Source organism: Cricetulus griseus, chromosome 4 (genome assembly GCF_003668045.3).
Source record: "Cricetulus griseus strain 17A/GY chromosome 4, alternate assembly CriGri-PICRH-1.0, whole genome shotgun sequence".
In the NCBI taxonomy this organism is placed as follows: Eukaryota; Metazoa; Chordata; class Mammalia; order Rodentia; family Cricetidae; genus Cricetulus; species Cricetulus griseus.
The window spans coordinates 215971027-215991493 of NC_048597.1; the positions used below are offsets into that span (position 1 = coordinate 215971027).

General features: G+C 41.0%; 1 protein-coding gene across 6 annotated transcripts in view; it reads right to left on the reverse strand.

Annotated features, from left to right (window-relative positions):
- Rbm6 (RNA binding motif protein 6) overlaps nt 1-20467 on the reverse strand; it is an 89529-nt gene that overhangs the window by 6835 nt on the left and 62227 nt on the right. For 5 of the 6 annotated variants that reach the window (XM_027414496.1, XM_027414497.2, XM_027414498.2 and 2 more), the window contains 12 exons: nt 18866-18940; nt 13032-13092; nt 11064-11330; nt 10354-10514; nt 7857-7954; nt 6581-6623; nt 6395-6476; nt 6021-6106; nt 5529-5675; nt 3011-3106; nt 1856-2116; nt 190-264 (listed from right to left, as the gene is read on the reverse strand). In XM_027414496.1, coding sequence (XP_027270297.1) covers nt 190-264; nt 1856-2116; nt 3011-3106; nt 5529-5675; nt 6021-6106; nt 6395-6476; nt 6581-6623; nt 7857-7954; nt 10354-10514; nt 11064-11330; nt 13032-13092; nt 18866-18940 — 1452 coding nt within the window. Of the gene's footprint in view, nt 1-189; nt 265-1855; nt 2117-3010; nt 3107-5528; nt 5676-6020; nt 6107-6394; nt 6477-6580; nt 6624-7856; nt 7955-10353; nt 10515-11063; nt 11331-13031; nt 13093-18865; nt 18941-19854; nt 20021-20467 lie in introns of those variants that run through there. The other variant, XM_035443943.1, reaches the window with a different exon arrangement.

A 20467-nucleotide genomic window follows, 5' to 3' on the forward strand; every position in this document is an offset into this window, starting at 1 on the left:
CCTTCACTTTTTTTTTTCTTCCCTAAGACAGGGTTTCTCTGCATAGCACTGGTTGTCTTAGAACTTCCTCTGTAGACCAGGATGTTCTCTGCCTCCTAAGTGCTGGGATTAAAAGAGTGTGCCACCACCTCCTGGCAATCCTTCACTTTTTCAAGTGGTTTAAAAACTAAATAGTTAGCCAATGTTTACCTCACGTTCTCTCCTCTCCAGATAGGCTAGCTCTTGCTCAGACTGTTTTATCTTCCGGTGGATTTCCAGGTTTTGCTGAGAAAAGAGGAAATTTTATGAGTAAAGGTCTAGGAAAAACAACATAACAGTTCTAGAAATACTTCTAGGGCTTTCCTAAATGGTGCGTACGACTTCAGCTGTTTTGTTTTGACTGACTCTGAAAAATGACTATTATACCCTCCAATGAACAACCTCTAACTGGTTCTGCCTTAGTTCCATCACACAGATTATATAGAAAAACACATAAGAGAATTTCATTCTATTTTTGCCAAAATGAAGATAAAAATCTGGTTTATCGGGTCAGAGCAATGACTCAGAGGTTAAGAGCACTGGCTGCTCTTCCAAACAACCTGAGTTCAATTCCCAGCAACCACATGGTGGCTCACAACCATCTATAACGAGATCTGGTGCCCTCTTCTGGCCTGCAGGCAGAACACTGTGTACATAATAAATCTTAAAAAAAAATCTGGTTTATCTTTTTTTTTTTTTTTATGTATATGTACGAACCCTCTGGGACTGGAGTTACAGATGTCTGTGATCCTCCACATGGGTGCTGGTAATCAAATCTGAGACTGCTGCAGGAGCAGCTGGTACTCTGAACCACTGTGGTGGTTTGAATAGGAGTGGTCTCCACAGGCTCAAGTGTTTAAATGTGTGGTAATTAGGGCAGAGGATTGGGAAGTGCTGCCTTGGAGTAGGTACAGCCTTACAGGAGGAAGTGTGTCACTGGGGGTTGTGCTTTGGGGTTTCAAATGCTCAAGACAAGCCCAGTGTCTTGCTCTCTTCCTGCTGCCTACTGATCTGGATGTGGAACTCTTAGCCACCTCACTAGTGCCATGTCCGTCTGTGTGCCACCATGCTTCCCACCATGATGATAATGGACTAACCCCCTGAAACTCTAAGCCAACCCCAATTAAATGTTTTCCTTTATAAGAGTTGCCATGGTCATGGTGCAACACTGACTGAGACAATCATTGAACCATTTCTCTAGCCCATGGTTTACCTTTCTTTAAGGTGAAAACAATGAGAGAGAGGGTCTTGACAAACCAGAAAAGAAACTCACAAGCCCCACAGTCTGCCTATCAGTTTCCCATCCATCACCCCAATCACTAGATACCATTCCACAGGCCCAGGGATAAAAAAGGAGCACCAAAGCCCTGAAAGAAGAAAAACTCGACAGGCAGTGGTAGTACACAGTTGGGAGGCAGAGGCAGGCGGATCTCTGTGAGTTCTAGGCCATCCTGGTCTATAGAAAACTTCCAGGACAGGATCCAAAGCCACACAGGGAAACCCTGTCTTGAAAAACCAAAACCAAAACCAAACCAAAACAAAAACCACCACCAACAACAACAACAAAAAATGGAAGCATGAACCAGCAAAATGGTTCAGTGGGTAAAGGTGCTCATTATGCAAGCCATGGTGATCTGATTCACAGAACTCATGTAAAGATGGAAGGAAAGAGTTGACTTGACCATAGTTCTCTGACTTCCACATAAGTGCCCTGGAACACTGTGACCACACACTTATCATGCACTCAACCTGGGATGATAAAAACAAAGGAGGCTTAAGTATCTTCATTTGGAGCAATGGTAAAAATTGAAGCGGTCATGGACTCTTCCTGAAATACCTTGTGCAGGTCTGACAGCTGTTGGTGTTTGATAAGAACTTCTTTATTGGGAAACTGCCTTCTGCAGAGTAAACAAGCCAGTTTATTCCAGTCAGTGAGTTTGTCTTCTTCATTCTCTTTTTTAGTCAGCTCCTCCCGCTGCTGAGGCTGTGCTGTGCGAAGCTGCACCGGAGGGGCCTGTTCCTCTTCCTCTTCTTCCTCATAGTCACTGTCTCCTCCATATTCACCCAAGAGACCAATTAATGGGTTTACCACCTTAGGCTGAAAAGAAAAGGCCAGGGCTTATAAAAAGTTTAACTTACATTTGGGAATATTCTGATAAGGATATCTCCTTTCATTGTTCTTTTTTTTGTTGTTGGTTTTTGGAGACAGGGTTTCTCTGTGGCTTTGGAGGCTGTCCTGGAACTAGCTCCTGTAGACCAGGCTGGTCTCGAACTCACAGAGATCCACCTGCCTCTGCCTCCCAAGTGCTGGGATTAAAGGCGTGCGCCACCACCGCCCGGCTTTTTTTTTTCATTGTTCTAAATGACTGGGTTTGGAACATGTCCACTTTTGATGTTCATCTTCTAAATGTAAGTGGCACAACTGAGTTTGACTTTGTAAAGGGCAGGAAAACTTAGAAAAGGAAAGAATTGACAAGACCATGACTTATAAAGGAAACAGGAGGAGTAGTGAGATGGATCATCAGGTAAATGTACTTGCTATGTAAGCCTGGCTGAATTTAATCTCTGAAACCCACATAAAGGTAGGAGACAACTGAGTCCCATAAAGTTGTCCTTTTTATACTTACTTACTTACACACACACACACACACACACACACACACACACACACACACACGCACGCACGCACGCACGCACGCACGCACGCACGCACGCACGTACTAATTAAAAAAGGAAAAAAAAAAGAAAAAGGAGGAGTTAATACCCAGGGTGATGAGAAAACCAAAAGGTAAAGGAACGAAATCAGACAAAAGCCTCTGATTAATCAGTAACCCCCCTGATAGCAGGCAGCAAAGTTTCCTACTATTTATATGCAAGAGGAATTCTTACTTGGGATACACAGAGAATCAAGGGACCAAAACCAGACAGAGGCAGGAACCTTTGGGGTTCATTTCCCTCCCAGACCAGCCCACGAAATCAGAATTAGCCTTACTGGAGGGGGACTCTCTTCCTTCTTCACAGTAGGAGGCAGGGGCTTCTTAAAAACATCTTCTGGGGGGGACTTCCCCTCACTTGTACTTTCTTGAAACTGGCCAACGACAAAGGTAATTTTTATATAATAATCACTAATAAAAATGTGTTAATGAGTTAGTTTTGTTAAAATCATCCTAGTTTTCCAAATCTTTAAGCATGTTCAACATTATAGTGATTTTTGAAATGCAGACCTTTGAAAGTGTAACATTTGGGTTTGGAGTAGATAAGCAGCAGACCACTTATACAGCATTTCATGGACCCCAGTAAAACCCTCAGCACCAACAAATAAACACCCAGCGAAACACTAGTGTAATTGTGTGTGTACAAACATTTAGGTACTAGATGAGGTATTGATATACAGCATTGTTTTATTCAGCCTCTATTTACAACCCTCGTAGATTCTAAAAGGCATTACTATCCTCAAAAGGATTAAGAGTATGTTAGAGGGGGGCTGGAGAGATGGCTGAGCAGTTAAGAGCACTGGCTGCTCTTCCAAAGGACCTGGGCTCAATTCCTAGCACCCACATGGCAGATCACAACTGTCTGTAACTCCTGTTCCAGGAGATTCAACTCCCTCACACAGACATATATGCAAGCAAAACACCAATGTACATACAATACAAATAAATAATTAAAAAAAGAATATGTTAGAGGTAGAGACAGAAACTAAGCGCAAAGGAAGCATGATTCTCAAGTTTAAGTTCTTAGAGGCACAAAAGTGACAAGGGTAAGTCTCTCTTTTCTTTTTCTGTTTTTAGACAAGTGGAAATACCAGGAAGTGGAAAAGAAGTTACAAATTGAACCTCAAACAAATTCATTCATTTTCACTAATACATAACTGATATGAGGTGACCCAGGAGTGGTGGCGCATGACTTTAATCCTAGTACTCAGGAGGTAGAAGCAGGTGGATCTCTGTGGTTCAAAGCCAGACTCGTCTGCAGAGCAAGTTTCAGGACAGCTAGGGCTGTTACACAGAGAAACCCTGTCAAGACCCCCCCACCCCCCAGATGTTGGGATTTGAGTTGTCATTAAAAAATAACATTTTAAAATTATATTTATTTTGTGTGTCTGTCTACATGCACACAATGGCTTGAATATGAAGGTCAGAGGACAACTTGCTGGAAAGGTTTCTCCTTCTATCGTGTGGGTCCTGGGGATTCATATCATCAGGCTTAGCAGCAAGCACTTTACTCACTAAGGAATCTTGACAGCCCTTGTTTTTTTTGTTTTTTCGAGACAGGGTTTCTCTGTGGCTTTGGAGGCTGTCCTGGAACTAGCTCCTGTAGACTAGGCTGGTCTCGAACTCACAGAGATCCACCTGCCTCTGCCTCCTGAGTGCTGGGATTAAAGGTGTGTGCCATGGCGCCAGCTCTTGTTTTTTAAAAAAACAAACAAACTTTTTTTGAGACAGTTTCTCTGTATAGCTCTGCCTGCCTCTGTCTCCTGTTTTCTTTTGTTGTTGTTGTTGTTGTTTGCTTAATATTTGAAATTAGGTCCTGGTTGTCCTAGAACTTTTGGCAATCCTCCTGTCCCAGAATCCTGAGTAGTGGGATCATAGGGATATGATATCACGCCTAACTTGAGTTATATTTTTCTCATTTGTAAAACGAAGACAGCTACTATATGGGGTTAAAGGTAAGGGAACTACTACACCCAATAAACTTTTATTTAATTATTTCATTCATTCATGAATGAGAGATCAGGTCTCTACACAACCCAAGCTGTTCTGGAACTCACTATGTGGACTAGGCTGACTTTGACCTCAAAGATCTACCTGCCTCTGTAGTGCTGGGATAAAATGTATGTACCACCATGCCAGGGCTAAATTGTTTTTGTAAAGATTTGTGTTTATTTTATATGTTTATAGTGTTTTGCCTACGTACGTATGTATGTATGTATGAGTGTTGGAGTGTGTGTGAGCTTGAGCACACACACCATGTGCATGCCCAGTGTCCTCAGAGGCCAGAAGAGAGGTGTTGGATTCCCAGATACGGAGCTACAGATGGTAATAGGTTGACTTATGTATACTAGGAACAGAATCCAGGTCCTGCAAGTGCTCTTAACCACTAAGCCATTTCTCCAGATGCAAGAGCCATGGTTTTTCAGCCTGTGGATCATGATTCCTTTGAGGACTAACAACCACTTCACAGGGGTCACCTAAGACCATCAGAAAACACAGACATTTACCATTGAACCTGGGTCCTCTGGAAGAGCAATTAGAGGTTCATCAGTGTATTACCCCCCCCCCCCCCCACCGTTGTCCTGGAATTCATTCTGCAGACCAGGCTGGCCTAGATCTCAGAAATTCACCTGCCTCTACTTCCTGAGACCTGGGATTAAAGGTGTGCACCATCACTGCCCTTTGAGAATTTTTAAAGTGACTTTATACCTTAAACCTAGATCCCCTCTGTTCACAATGCCTCTATTTTACATGTAATTATGTGATAAAAGATAGCAGACTAACAAGTTGTCTGACCTTTGTTACTCCTCTGTCTTTTTTCTCTTTGCTATCTCTTTTAGATGTTTCTTTCTTGCTACTTGACTTTCCTTGACTGGTGGATTTCTTTTCCTTGCTCTCTTCTTCCTCTGGTGACTCAGGGTCCTGGGGCACATAGACTTCTTGCTGTGACACAGTAAGAAAGAAGTAAGTCTATAGAATGTTTGCTTTTCTAGAATTTCAGGTTTAAGGAACACAGCTACCTTCAAGGGAACAGAATGGCACTTTTATAAGGTGAAGAACCCATAACAATCTAAGAACCCATTTCAGGGGTTAGTACACATTTAGGTCACCAATGATTTTCCACATAGGCAACAGATTAGATTCCATAAACTTTTCCACTTTCAAGTAATGAGCATCCAGAGAATAAAATACTCAGAGTAACATACGATGAGTACTTTTCTCAAAAGGATTACTGACAATGTAAATAAAGCAAAAAAACCCAAAAAACCAAAAAACCAAAAAACTAACCTGGGTGTTGGGGTCATAGTAAGTTCCTGCCAAGGGGTCATAGTAGTAGCCAGTAGCAGAATCATATATGTAGCAGTCAGAGGATGCTACATGGAATAAAACCAGAGCCAGCATTAGTTCCTGTCTAATGAAATTACCACTGAGGGCTTACAAAGAATAAAGAAATAATTAGGGAGTTAGGGTGGCTAATTCAAATAGGTGCAGAGCCTACACAAGGTATATTCTCCTTGAGTGAGTGCCCCCAGTTAACAGTCTTTTTGCTACATTTGTGACTACCCAGTTTTAAGTAATAACTAACCAGTCAAGATCAATAAAAGAAAACAAACAAACAAAAAAACAAAACAAAAAGAAAAACAAAACAAAAGTTAACTTACACTGTTGCCCTTGTCGATTTGTATCTGAGGACCAATCTGAATTTCTGTTTCCTCCTCTCCTATCTCGGAAATATTTTTTACCCTAGCAGAGAAAGTCAAGTTAGAATTAAGGAACGGTACAACAATCATTAACCTCAATAGCTATCCTTTTAGTCACCTCAAGGTTTTAAAAGGACATTTTCCTACCTGATAGTAATGCATGTGGTCAGAATGGTCCCCAGAATCATTTCTGCAACATAAAACATGACATATCAAAAGCCTGAGCAAAAGGTGCCTGAGGAATGTGTAACCCTACAAAACTATCGTCCTCAATGTGTAGGAAAAGCAGATACCAACCCAGAAAACAAGCAGGTTGGGGGATCCAGGTACTTGAGTGGAATAGCAGTGCAATCCAGGCAAGGAAATTTGTTGGAGCAAAACAAACTACTAGAGAGGTGCTAGAGAAAAGCTGCACCATCTCTGTAAACTTTTCTCTCTGATGTGTTATCTCCTCGTTAATACCTTTGGTCAAGATGAGTATAGAAGTAAAGAGTAACATTCCAGGATGATTGTGTTTAGAAAAATGGGAAGGCTATACATTTATTTAGGATTCTAAAGAATGAGATAAGCTGAGAGGCGTGCCCCCCCACCCCACCCCAATATTTAAACACATCAGCCAGGTGTGTTGGCTCATGGCTGTAATGTTTGCACTCTGAAGACTGAGGCAGGGGGACTGCTGTGACTCTGAGACTTCCCTGGACCAGTAAGGGCTATAGCAAGAAATTTTGCCAAAAAACCCCAAAACCAACCAACCAACCAAACAATCTGAGCAGTGATGATGGTGCACGCCTTTAATCCCAGCACTCGGGAGGCAGAGGCAGGCGGATCTCTGTGAGTTTGAGGCCAGCCTGGTCTCCAGAGCGAGTGCCAGGATAGGCTCCAAAGCTACACAAAGAAACCCTGTCTCGAAAAACCAAAAAAAAAGAAAAAAAAAAAAAAAAAAAAGACAGCAGGCAGTCAAATTCCTAGCGTACCCAGAAATACTATTTATTCATTCATTCATTCACTTAGAGACAAGGTCTCAGCATGGAAACTTAGCTGGTCTGGAACTTGATCTCATAGAGATCCACCTGCTCTGCCTTCTTAGTGCTGGAATTAAAGGCCTATAACACCATGTTCAGGTGGAAATACTATTTAAAAATAAAAACAATTCTATAGTCAGAATAAAGCACATTACAGAAAAAATGTGCCGGGTGGTGGCAGCACACACCTTTAATCCCAGCACTCACAGGCAGATCTCTGAGTTCTAGGCCAGCCTGGTCTACAAAGCAAGTTCTAGGACAGGCTCCAAAGCTACACAGAGAAACCCTGTCATGAAAAACAAAAAAGAAAATGTGTAAGCATGTAATAGAAAGAGCTCATGCTGAGAAGTCTCTCACCCATGAAGAGCAGTTTCTTCCCTAAAACTGAAGTGAGGTCTTACCTTCGTTTCCCAGTAGCTAGGTTTACAGCTACCATCTTCCCATCAATACTAAATGGTGGATCAAGGTTCTGCAAAATCTTCACTACTCGAAGAGCTTCCTAAGGAACCAAAGACAAACTTGAACCCAAAAGAGAAAAGGCTACATCTTTAGAAAAAGAACTGAACATGGATTATGGATTTTCCTTCTTAGAAGATAAAATTGCTAGGCACAACGCTTTGGTAATAATTTTTTTGTTTTGTTTTGTTTTTTGGTTTTTTGAGACAGGATTTCTCTGTGGTTTTGGAGGCTGTTCTGGAACTAGCTCTTGTAGACCAGGCTGGTCTCAAACTCACAGAGATCCGACTGCCTCTGCCTCCCGAGTGCTGGGATTAAAGATGTGCGCCACCAACGCCCGGCTCTTTGGTAATAATTTTTAAAACTAAATTTTTATGTGACTTAGCATAGTGGTGTACACCTTTGATCCCAGCACTTGAGAGGCAGAGGCAGGCAGATCTCTTTGATTTTGAGGATAGTCTAATTACAGAGAGATTTCCAGGACAGTCAAAGCCACATAGTGAGACCTAGTCTGGGGAATAAAAAACAAAAGCAAAAACAAAACAAAACAAAAAACCCAACACCCCTCAACAAAACAAGAACAAACAACACACACACACACACACACACACACACACACACACACACACACACACACACACACACAATTTTACATGTATGGGTGTTCTGCCTGCATGTGTATCTGTGCACATGTACGCATCTGGTGCCTTCAGATGCTGGAAGGAGTCAGATTCTTTAGGAAGGAAGTTATAGATGGTTGTGAGCCAACATGTGGGTCCTGGGAGTCAAACCCAGTTCATCTGGAAAAGCAGCAAATGCTCTTCATCACTGACTCATCTCCAGCCCCTACCAGAAGAGCAAGCTTGTAAAAATAACTAGTATGCATGTGAGTGCACATGTGTATTTGTGTGTGTATTTGGTGTGTGTGTGTGAGAGACAGAGACAGAGAAGGAACTCATATTGAATCAAAGGCCTCATGCACTGAGCTACATTCCACTTTTTTTTTTTTTTATTAATTTTTAACATAGAGCGAGGTTGCCCACACTAGCCTTGAACTCACACTGTAGCCCAGGAAGGCCTTGAACTTGCCATCTTCCTGCCTCAACCTTTCAGGTAGCTGGTATTATAGGCTGTGCCACCATGTCTAATTAAAAATACACCGTAAAAAAAAAAAAGATTTATTTTTATTTTATGCTTAAGAGTGTTTTTGCCTAAATGTATGCACCTTATGCATGCCTAGTGCCCCTGAAGGTCAGAAGAGGCATCAGATACCACAGAACTAGACTTAAAGGCAGTTGTGCGCTACTGTGTGGGTGCCAGGAACTAAACCAGGCTCCTCTACAAGAGCAGCAAGTGCTCTTAACTGCTGAGCCATTTCTCCAGTTCCCAGGTAAGCCAATCTTAATGAAGGATTACGATCAGAATAAATATTGGTTTCTGGCATACATTTCAGACACTGAAACCCCTTCTCTTAGGCTGCAATCATGATCAGATGAGACCCCATTTACAGAGTACCTGATGACTTTTTAGCATATTTAAGACATAACCATTCTCACTACTATCTTTATATCTTCATAGAAAAGAGCCTTACAACTAAAAATTCAAACCACAAGTCTTTACTGAAACTAGGCATGGTGGCGCACACATTTAACCTCTATGCTCAGGAGGCAGAGGCAGGTGGATCTATGAGTTTCGAGGCCAATCTGGTTTACAAGTAAGTTCCAGGACAGTTAGGTAGAGCTATGTAGAGAGACCCAGTCTTAAAAACAAACAAAATTATCTATTATATACTTCATGGGAAAAGAGGAAATGTCCTACTATTATCACTATAAAACCATTTGGGACCAGAAGAAAAAAAAAATTACACAGAAAAACCCTGTCTTGAAAAATCATCTGAAAAAAAAAAATTAGAAAATACACTAAAATGTTGGAAGGGTTCAATGCTTAGATTCGTCTGGGAAATCCACACAGGGCAATAGCTTACCTAATTGAACATTAGTCCCAAAGGAGAGAATTCACTGATTCCCCCTGCCCCATATCTCTTTATAAGTTGAGACAGGGGCTCACTTTGTAGGACAGGGTAGCTTTGAACTTGTCATTTACATGCTTCAGCCTCTAGTGTGCTGGGTCTACAGGCCTGCACCCCTACACCCTGCTTCCCCAAACATCACTGAGGGCTCTTTAGTCATTAGCCTTCATTTAAAACAGGAAAAACTTGGGACTGGAGAGATGGCTCAGAGGTTAGGAGCACCGACTGCTCTTCCAGAGGTCCTGAGTTCAATTCCCAGCAACCACATGGTGGCTCACAACCATCCATTATGAGATCTGGTGCCCTCTTCTGGTGTGCAGATATACATGGAAGCAGAATGTTGTATACATAATAAATAAATAACTCTTAAAAACAAAACAAAAAACAAAAACAAAAAAACAGGAAAAACTCACTGCATGGGAGTCAAGGTCTATAAAGCCGTAAGTGTGACCCATGGGGCCAGTTCTATTCTTGATAATACGGACGTTGGCAGTAGTAAGATGGACGTAGGGCTCCAGCACTTCAACTATTACCTCAGGCGGAGTGGAACGGTAGATACGTTTTAGCATGATTGCTAAATGAAGCAAACACAAATAGAGATATTAATATGAGACAAATAAAAATTTGAAGTTCTAAGAATTCACTCTACCAATGGTACTTTTTGTTTTAAGACATTTTTTAATAAGTCATTTATTTTTACTTTATGTGCATTGGTGTTTTGCCTGCATGTATGTCCGTGTGAGGGTGTCAGATCTTGGAGTTACAGACAGCTGTTAGCTGCCATGTTGGTGCTGGGAACTGAACTTGGTCCTCTGGAAGAGTAGTTAGTGCTACTGAGCCATCTCTCCAGCCCCACAAGGTTCATTTTTATTTAAAATAATAATAATAATAATAATTTCCTACTTTTCTTTTCATTACCAATACTTACAAACAAAAAAATCATGTTTTACTGCATTTTTTTAAATAAAGCAATCTGCTATGTGGAAGATACATTCCTCTGACTAGTAAAGACAGTTGAGGTTGTACAGTTTTACTAGTGCATAGCTGGGTAGAAGCCACAGTATAAACCACCCACCTATGCTTCCAATGTGTCACACACACAACCTGAGAGATTTCCACTCACTTTTGCTCTCTCCATCCTGGCGTGTCTCTCCAGACCATGACTCCTTTTCTCTGTCTCTTCGGAAAGTAAGCCCTTCTCTTCGAGAGTGAGGAAAGTATCTTTCTGAGTCTCTCTTTTGATGTCCTGATCTTGATTCTTGTCCTTCTTCCCGCTTTCTGAATTCATGTTCCTTATCAGCTGGCCGTGGTTGGTTGGGTTGTTTTTCTGAGGGTACTGGTATGGATGTTTTCTGAGGCTGAGGATAGGATACCAGTTCTTGCTTGACTTCTGTCAGTAGGAATTTAAACAGAAAACACCTATGACTTTATGAAACCGACCAATGTTTTTAATATCATCTCAAAAATACCTACAAAAAAATCTTCTGATGGTTCTTGAGAAAAGGTCATTTTTAAAAAAGTAAACAGGGTCTAGAGAGATTGCTGGGCAGTTAAGGGCAATTACTGCTCTGGCAGAGAACCTGTTTCAGTCCCCAACATCATATGTCAACTCACAATCATCACCTGTAACCCCAGTTCCAGGGAGTCCTATATCCTTTTCTGACCTTGTGGGTAGGCAAATATACATATAAATTAAAAATAAATAAATCTGAAAAAAATTAATCATGGGGCTGAAGAGATTGATGCTGGAGAAACGGCTCAGCAGAAGAGCAGTCTTACATAAAATAAAGTTAAAACTAATAACAAAACTGGAGATGTGAGATCAGCCTTGTCTACAGATCGAGTTCCAGGACCACCTCCAAAGCAATACAGAGAAACCCTGTCTGGAAATAAACAAAACAAACAAACAAAAAAAAACAAAGAACAAAACTAATCACTTAATAAATGCTTACATACATACAACAAATTAATCCTAATACATGCTGGACCTGATTATAATGACCAACAATAAAAATATACATAGGATAGCCAGGTGTGGTGGCGCATGCCTTTAGTCCCAGCATTCACAAGGCAGAGCCAGGTGGATCTTTGAGTTCAAGCCAGCACTACATAGTAAGACCCTGTCTCAAAACAAAACAAAAAACAACAACAAAATCATTATTTTTGAGACAGGGTCTCACTATGTAACCCTGGTTGGCATGGAACTCTATATAGATAAGGCTGGACTCAAATTCATAAAAGATCCACCCATCTCTGCCTCCTGAGTACAGGGATTAAATGTATGCACTACCATGTCTGTTTCTCTCCAAGTTTTGTTTTCCACCCAAGACAGGGTTTCTCTATGTAACAGCCCTGGCTGTCCTAGAACTTACTTTGCAGACCAGGTTGGCTTCAAACTCCAAATTTTTAAATCAGTGTGTATGTATGTGACCTGTGTGTGAGGACCATAGTGCACATGCTGAGGTCAGAGACAACTATCAAGAATCTGTTCTCTCCTTCTACCATGCTTCTGTTGTACTGCTTCATATTTTAAACTAGCTGTCAGTCAGAATAAGGTTAGGGAGGAGAGCCAGACTAGGAGAATGCTGGGAGGAAGAGGGCAGAGTCAAAGGAGTTGCCAGTGAGAGGGAGCAGGAGATGAACATGCCATGCTAATAAACCTGCCAAATGGCAGAGTGTAAATAAGGAATATGGGAAATATAAAAGCTAGTTAGTAATAAGCCTGAGCTACTAGCTGAGCATTTATAATTAATACAAGCCTGTGCTGGTTATTTGGGACTGGCAGCTGGGACTGGAAAAGAAACATCTGCCTACAGGTGCTGGAATCTAAACTCAGGTCCCTGAAAAGACCATATATTTCCTTTTATGTTGCTGTTGTTTTTTTTTTTTTCTTTTAACTTTTTTTTTTTTTTGTTAGTTTTGTCTCGTTTTTGTTGGAATTAAAGGTGTTTACAACCACTGCCCAGCTAGGACTTTATATTTTTTAAAGCACCGAGCCGTCTTTCTAGACCCTGGGATTTCTAATGTTTAAAATAAAACAAACATAATTCATTTATTGTATAAGATAAAAGCCATCACTTTTCCCACTCACCTTCTTTTGGGCCCTTGCAGAATGAACAAGAAGACTGATGCCCACCTGTGCTGGCCTTACACTGCAAGGAAAAAAAAAAAAAAAGACTAAAATGTGACCAAAACCATTTTTAGAAACCTTAATGAATATCCAATACAGCAATACCTGACAAAAAATGAAAGAAACAAGGAAAATAACCCCATTTATTGATGATGACAGACAGAATATATGAAGTGACTTTGAGAAGTGCCTTTTGTTGTTGTTTGAAACAGGATTTCTTTGTGTAACAGCTCTGGCTGTCCTGGAACCTGCGCTATAGACCAGGCTGGCCTCAAACTCACAGAGCTCCAACTGCCTCTGCCTTCCAGGTATTGGGATTAAAGGCATGTGCCATCACCGCCTGGCTGAGAAGTGACTTCTAAGAAAGCATCTAACAAGGACCACAACACCTTTGACTTGAATAGGGACCTTCAAAAAACAAAAAACAAACAAACAAACAAAAAGCCCCCAAAACAAAAAACACATAAACAGACACACACACACTAAGGAAATTGCCTGTTAAATGGTTTAAAGGATACTACTGCCCAAAGCCATTGCCATTTATAGACCGTACCTAAACCTTAGTCTTATTACACAGTTCCTCATTCTCATTTGGTTGGATTTTTAAGAATTCACTACCAGCTTGCCTTTTATCCTAGCACTCAGGGGGCAGAGGCAGCAGATCTCTGTCTACAGAGTGAGTTCAAGGACAGCCAGGAATGCACAGAGAAACCAGGTCTCAAAAAACTAAAACCAAAACTAAAAAAGAATTCAACTATCAATTCCTTTCCCAGAAATGGTCAGTGAGTAATAAGGAACTAGACACATGGAGTACTTGTAGCACTAATGTAAAAGACTTTAAAGGAAAGGGAGTCTTCACTATCTTAAGACAAGGGAAGAAACACTTTGTTATATGAATATAGTTCCTATCTGAACTGGGTATGGGAGGAATCAAACATATCACTCAACTGCCAAAGCCCTGAATTTTCAACAACTAACCTCAAAAGCAGAGAGTTGGTTGGCACAAACAAAAGAACAGGAACCATGAAAAAGATAATATTCAAATAGGACTTTGTTAGGTAAGAGTTTGCCAGATACAAATAAGAATAGCAACAGCAGTAATGGCTAGTGCCTACTTTATATGTCATCATGCGATAATCCTAATAACCCTACCAACCTCACAACCTCACAATATAGGCACTAACAATTCCTGGTTTGTAGAGGGAGAATGTGAATTCCACAGAGGATAAATTATTTTAGTGGCATCACCACAGTCAGTTTTTCCACAAGTAGATCATATACACTTCCCTGTCTACTGTTAAAGTAGCAGTGGTGAATTCCTATCAGGTGAGGCCCTCTGTCAGCCATCAAGTGTCATACTAATAGAATGTAAGTAGATACAACTTATGCCCAGGTTTGACAGAAGCTTTAAGACCAACAGCTGCCGGGTATGGTGACACATGCCTGTAATTCTAGCATTCAGGAAACTGTGGCAGTAGGACTGAAAATAGATTTTCCCCCCTAACACAATATATCCAGATTATGGCTTCCCCTCTCTCTATTCCTCCCAGGTCCTTCCTATCTCCTCCCATCCAGATCCACCCCTGACTTCTGTCTCTCATTAGAAAACCACAGGCTTCTAAGGGATAACAATAAAATGTAACATAAAACAAAAATCAATATATCAGAATAGGACAAAACAACCGGCATGTTGAGAACAGTCTCACACTGGGGACTATCATTTAGCCTAGGTCCAAGAATGAGACATATGATTGAAGAATGTGCTTGCAATTAGTCTGTTTATGACAGCATAGTTGGAGTAAAAAAAAACTCCACTTGGGAGGCAGAGGCAGGCAGATCTCTGTGAGTTCGAGGCCAGCCTGGTCTCTAGAGCGAGTGCCAGGATAGGCTCCAAAGCTACACAGAGAAACCCCTGCCTCCAAAAACCACAAAAACAAAACAAACAAACACACAAAAAACCAAAAAACCTCCAGCTGGTCAACAGTGGGGTCAGGATCTTAACTCAGTTAAGTACTATAAAACTTACCTATTTTAAATGTACAGTTCAATGATTTCTAGTAAATGTATAGAATAACCACTGCCATAATCTTATTTAAAGTCATTTTCATCATTCCCAAAGAAACCTGGTGAAGTTATTTTCCATTATTAACACCAGGCCCATAACACATGATCATTTCATCAAGGTGACACTTCTAAGGCTCATCTAAGTATTAGCACTCCACTTCCTGTTATCTGTGCTGACGCTGGAGGCACACACCTTTAATATCAATACACAGCAGGTGCAGGTGGATCTTTGTGAACTGTCTACAGAGCAAGTTCCAGGTCAGTCACGACTACACAAAGAAACCCTGTCTTAAAAAACCAAAAACCAAAATAAAAAACCAACCAAACAACAACCATGGTATTGACATTATGGATAAACATGAAAATTAGAGACTCTAAAATAAATTTATAAGGAATTCTGATAAGAGTGTCAAATGATTAAATTGGTGAAACAGTTTCTTCAAATGGGACTGGTAAGAACTGAAAATCCCATATGCCAAACAACAGTTTGCACACAAAACAAAATAAATTAACAGAGACTAAAGATGTAACTTTATGGTAGGGTCCTGGGTTCTCCATCCCTAGCACCATAAAACAAATACAATCAAAACATTTCAATACATCAAACACCTCAATATGCCAGGTGTGGTACAACTATAATCCCAGTATTTGGGAAGCAGAAGAAAAGGCAGACAATCTCTATGAGCCAGAGCTGCATATTAGGACCCTGTCTTAAAACCAACAAACCAACCAACCTTCTCTTCACCAACCTCTGATGTATGATAGTAAAACTTTTAGACTTACACACAGGGTTAGTCTTCATAAATCTTATTGGGAAATTTGTGTTTAGCAACAAAACCCAAATAAATCAACTAAAAAGGGCAAAAGACTCACTAAGTATTTCTCCTAAGAAGCTACATAAATGGTTATATAAGTTACTCAATCATTAGTACTTAGGGAAACACAAATCAAAACAAAGAGATAGCTCACTGGGTAAAGGCATTTGCTGAGAAAACTGAGGATCTGAGTTTTATCCCCAGGCACCATAAGAAAAGGCAAGAGCCATCTCCTCCAAGTTGTCTTCTGACCCCCCTTCAACATGGCATGTTTGTGTACACACACACACACACACACACACACACACACACACACACACACACACATGAACGGCTGGTGAGATGGGTAAAGACTCCTGTGGCCAAGCCTGACAACCTAAGTTCAATCCCCTGGAGCCATAGTAAGAAAGAACTGACTCCCAAAATTTGTCATCTTCCATGATGCCATGGCAGGTGGGTACCCAAATACACATACAGTGCAATAAAAAAATGTTTAAATGATAAAATGCTGCTATATACCAACTAGGATGATCATCATCAAGAAATGGTAAACATTGCCGTGCAGTCATGGTACATGTTTTTTTAAATCATAGCACTCGGGAGGCAGTGAGTTTGAGGCCAGCCTGGTCTATAGAGCAAGTTCTAGGAAAGCCAGGGAAACGCCATCTCGAAAAATCCAAACATCAAATAAATAAATAAAAATATAACTATCAAATTTTGGCAAGATTGTGGAAAATTTGAAGTCCTTTATGCATGTATATGATACAGCAGCAGTGTATAGAAAATGGTTTGGTAGTTCCTCAAAGAGTTGATATAAACTACTATGACCCAGAAATTCCATTCTTGGGTACATATGCAAAGAATTAGAAAGGGGTGTCCAAACAAAAACTAATACACAAGTTGTTTTATTCACAATAGTCAAGAGGCAGAGATAACAAATACACATAATTTGATGAATGATAAAATGATGTAAATCTGCTTAATATTCAGCTACAGAAAAGAATGAGGCAATAGCTAATGCTATGAATTTTCTGATTCCATTGTAGGAAATGTCCAGAATAGGCAAATTCAGAGACAAAAATTAATAGCAAGGTAGGCCCTAGAAGAAGGGAGCATGAGGGAGGAAAGAGGTAATTAAAACTTTGGAGGGCCAAGAATTCAGCATAGTGTGTCTGCTTATTAGCATGCACAAGGCAGGCCCTGTGTTCAATGTGAAGCACCTCAAACAGATTTGATGGCATGTGCATGCTGTTACACAGAGAAACTACAAACAAACACAAAACAAACTAAGACAAAGGAAGAAAGCTAGTAGACAGCATTCCTCCATGGCCTCCATTTCAGTTTTTGCCTCCAAGTTCCTGCCTTGAATTTCTGCCCCATCTTCCCTTCACAGAGGACCATAACTGTTAAGATGACAAATCTGTCTCAGTTATGGTCTCTATTGCTGTGAAGAAACACCATGACCATGGCAACTCCTATAAACATTTAATGGGATGAGCTTGCAGTTCAGAGGTTTAGTCCATTAGCACCATGTTGGGTGGCATGCAGGGAGACATAAGTTCTACACCTTCATCTGCAGGCAACAGAAAGTGAATTGTGTCCCAAAATGGGTGTGGCTTGAGCAAAGGATGGATGCCTCTCAGCCCACCTCCACAGTGACAGTGACACACTTCCTCCAACAAAGCCACACCTCCTAATAGTGCCACTTCCTATGGGAGCCATTTCCTTTCATACCACCACATAAACCCTTTCCTCCCTAAATTGCTTTTAGTTATGGTCTTTTATCACAGCAATAAAAAGCAAACTAGAAGAGCAGCCATACCTGGGTTTTATATGGGCACTAGGGATATGTATTTATGTTTTCTTGATTTCACAGCAACTACTCTTACCCAACAAGTCATCTCCTCAGGACACAGACACACACACACACACACACACACACACACAGAGAGAGAGAGAGGAGAGAGAGAGAGAGAGAGAGAGAGAGAGAGAGAGAGAGAGAGAGAGAGAGAGAGAGAGACTATCTCATAATGGATGGTTGTGAGCCACCTTATGGTTGCTAGGAATTGAACTCAGGACCTCTGGAAGAGAAGTCAGTGCTCTTAACCTCTGAGCCATCTCTCCAGCCCTTGGTGTATAATTTTTTTTGTTGTAGTTATTATTATTATTTTTAAATTATTCTCTCATATTCTCCTCCCCCTACCCCCAGTCTCTCCCTGACATCTTCCTTCTCCCTGTGTAGTTAGTTTTGAAACAAGGTCTCACTGTGTAGCTTTGTCTGGCCTGGAGCTCATTTTGTAGACCAGGGTGGCCTTAAAAATCAGAGATTTACCTGTCTCTACCTCCTAAGTGCTGCTGCTGGGATTAAAGGTTTACACCACCATTAATAGGCAAGGAAGCTCTATAAGTAGAGACTTGTTGAGACCCCTTGTCCCACCTGTTCCTGTGCCAGATTTTTGAAAAAACTAATTTGCCAATTGCAAATTCCTTCCCTTTTTTTTTTTTTTTTTTGGTTCTCCAAGACAGGGTTTTTCTATGTAGCTTTGGAGCCTGTCCTGGAACTTGCTCTGTAGAGTAGTAGACTAGGCTGGCCTTGAACTCAGAGAGATCTACCTGCCTCCTTCCCCCCATTCCCCAAGTGCTGGGATTAAAGGTGTGGGCCACCACCGCCCAACATTTATTTTAAACTATTAGCAATAAAAACCCGAAATTACATTTCAGACTCATTGCAATAGCACCTCCAATAAGAAGAATGGCTTAAAGTTTTCATAGGCAGCATACCTAGAGATATGGAATGTTAATTTCTTTTCTTTTAAAGACCATTTTATTGAGTGCAATACAAGGAAACAGTGGATAGATAGTAACTAGAACATTGCCTCTGGAATGTTTACTTCTAGAACAGCTATTAGTACTTACTCGTTTGCAGTACCAAAAATCTGGGCTTGGTACATACTCAAGAGTGACCTCTTTGTCATGGATCATTAGAGTTCCCTGTAAAAAGAAAAACAGAAGCCATTAACTACAACTCTCAGAGTAACAGAGACATGAAGACAAAGGTGGCCTTTCCAGTCCCCAAGCTGAAACATTTTATGAGAAGAATATTCACCAATACATGAGATGGCTGTTTTAAGCCACAGACTCGGGACATTGTGGCAAAGCAAGCTTAAGTTTAGGGAAATGGGTGGGAGAAGGTAAACTTGTCTTCAGCCTTGGCTCCAACAGGCTGGGGTACTGTCCTTGGGCAGGCTATGCCCAGTTACTTCTCCAGGTCTCGTAGAACACTCTCTTGAGTTCCATCAAGTGCCTATCCCTTGCTCCCAAACACTATTAAGCACAGAGGCACAGGTTCTCTTTCAATTACCTTCTTTTCTATGGCTAACACAGCTCCTCGGAGAGGTAATAAGCTCGTAACTTTGTTATCTATAGTATTTCTTTGGAATACTGGCTATACGGCAAAAGCACCAGAAGAAAGTAGTACAACACCAAAGACAGGAAGAAAGGAGGAAGGTGAAGGTTTAACAGATTATATTCTTATAGCAGCAAACTGTGAATAACCAGTAGCAGCAACACCTGTGGTGGTGGTGGTGGTAGTGGTGGTGGCGGCGGTGGCGGCGGCGGCATCACCATTCAGATTTGGAGCCTACAGAGTGAGCCAACCCTAAGTCTGAGGAGCAACAATTGGCAAATAAGTCTTTGCAAAACCTGGCACAGGAACAGGTGGGACAAGGGGTCGCAACAAGTCTCTATTTATAGAGCTTCCTTGCCTATTTTGGATAAGTCACATATTCTTCTTCACATTAAAAGAGTTTTAATAAACACAAGCCAGCAGATATATTAGAACAGAAAGGGGAAAGGGTCCCTGCTTACTGAGAAGGACCCTCACCCACACTGGTAAGTGAACTAACCGAAGATGCGACTCTGGAACTAGCCCCTGCGCTGTGTTCATTCTCCGCCCTCTAGGGTCCTCTGTGTCTCCTCAGACAGGGCTCTGAATTATACAAGTCATTTCCTTGCAATTGGACCTCAGTTTCTTGCTTGAATCCATACATCTGCCAAATAATGCTTTACCTCTCTGCTTTTCACACCGAAAGAGTCAAGAGAAATACACAGAATAAGATTATTGTCTCATTAAGTAAAACCAAAGGAAAACTGCCCATCTAACCGGGTCTTAGCATGTAGTTTCTGACAAACTGCTTCAGTATTGCTCTAAAAGCTAAAGAATGATACTAATAAAAATTGCTGACATTTACTAAGCACTTACGTAGAGCCAGAATCTGGTAAATTTATTATGTTGTTTAATCCCTAAATGATCCCATGAAGCAATACTTTTACTTTGCAGATAAGGAACCACTTATAGGGAGGCTGGATGACCAGCTAGTGAATGCAAGCATAGGATTCATTTAGGTCTATAGAGAAGGGCCTCTTGGCTCATTTATATACCAATTTGTGCTTGGCATTAGGAACAGGTAATCTATGTATGAAGGGAGAGTCAGGATCCAACATCTCTGTTAAGCTCTA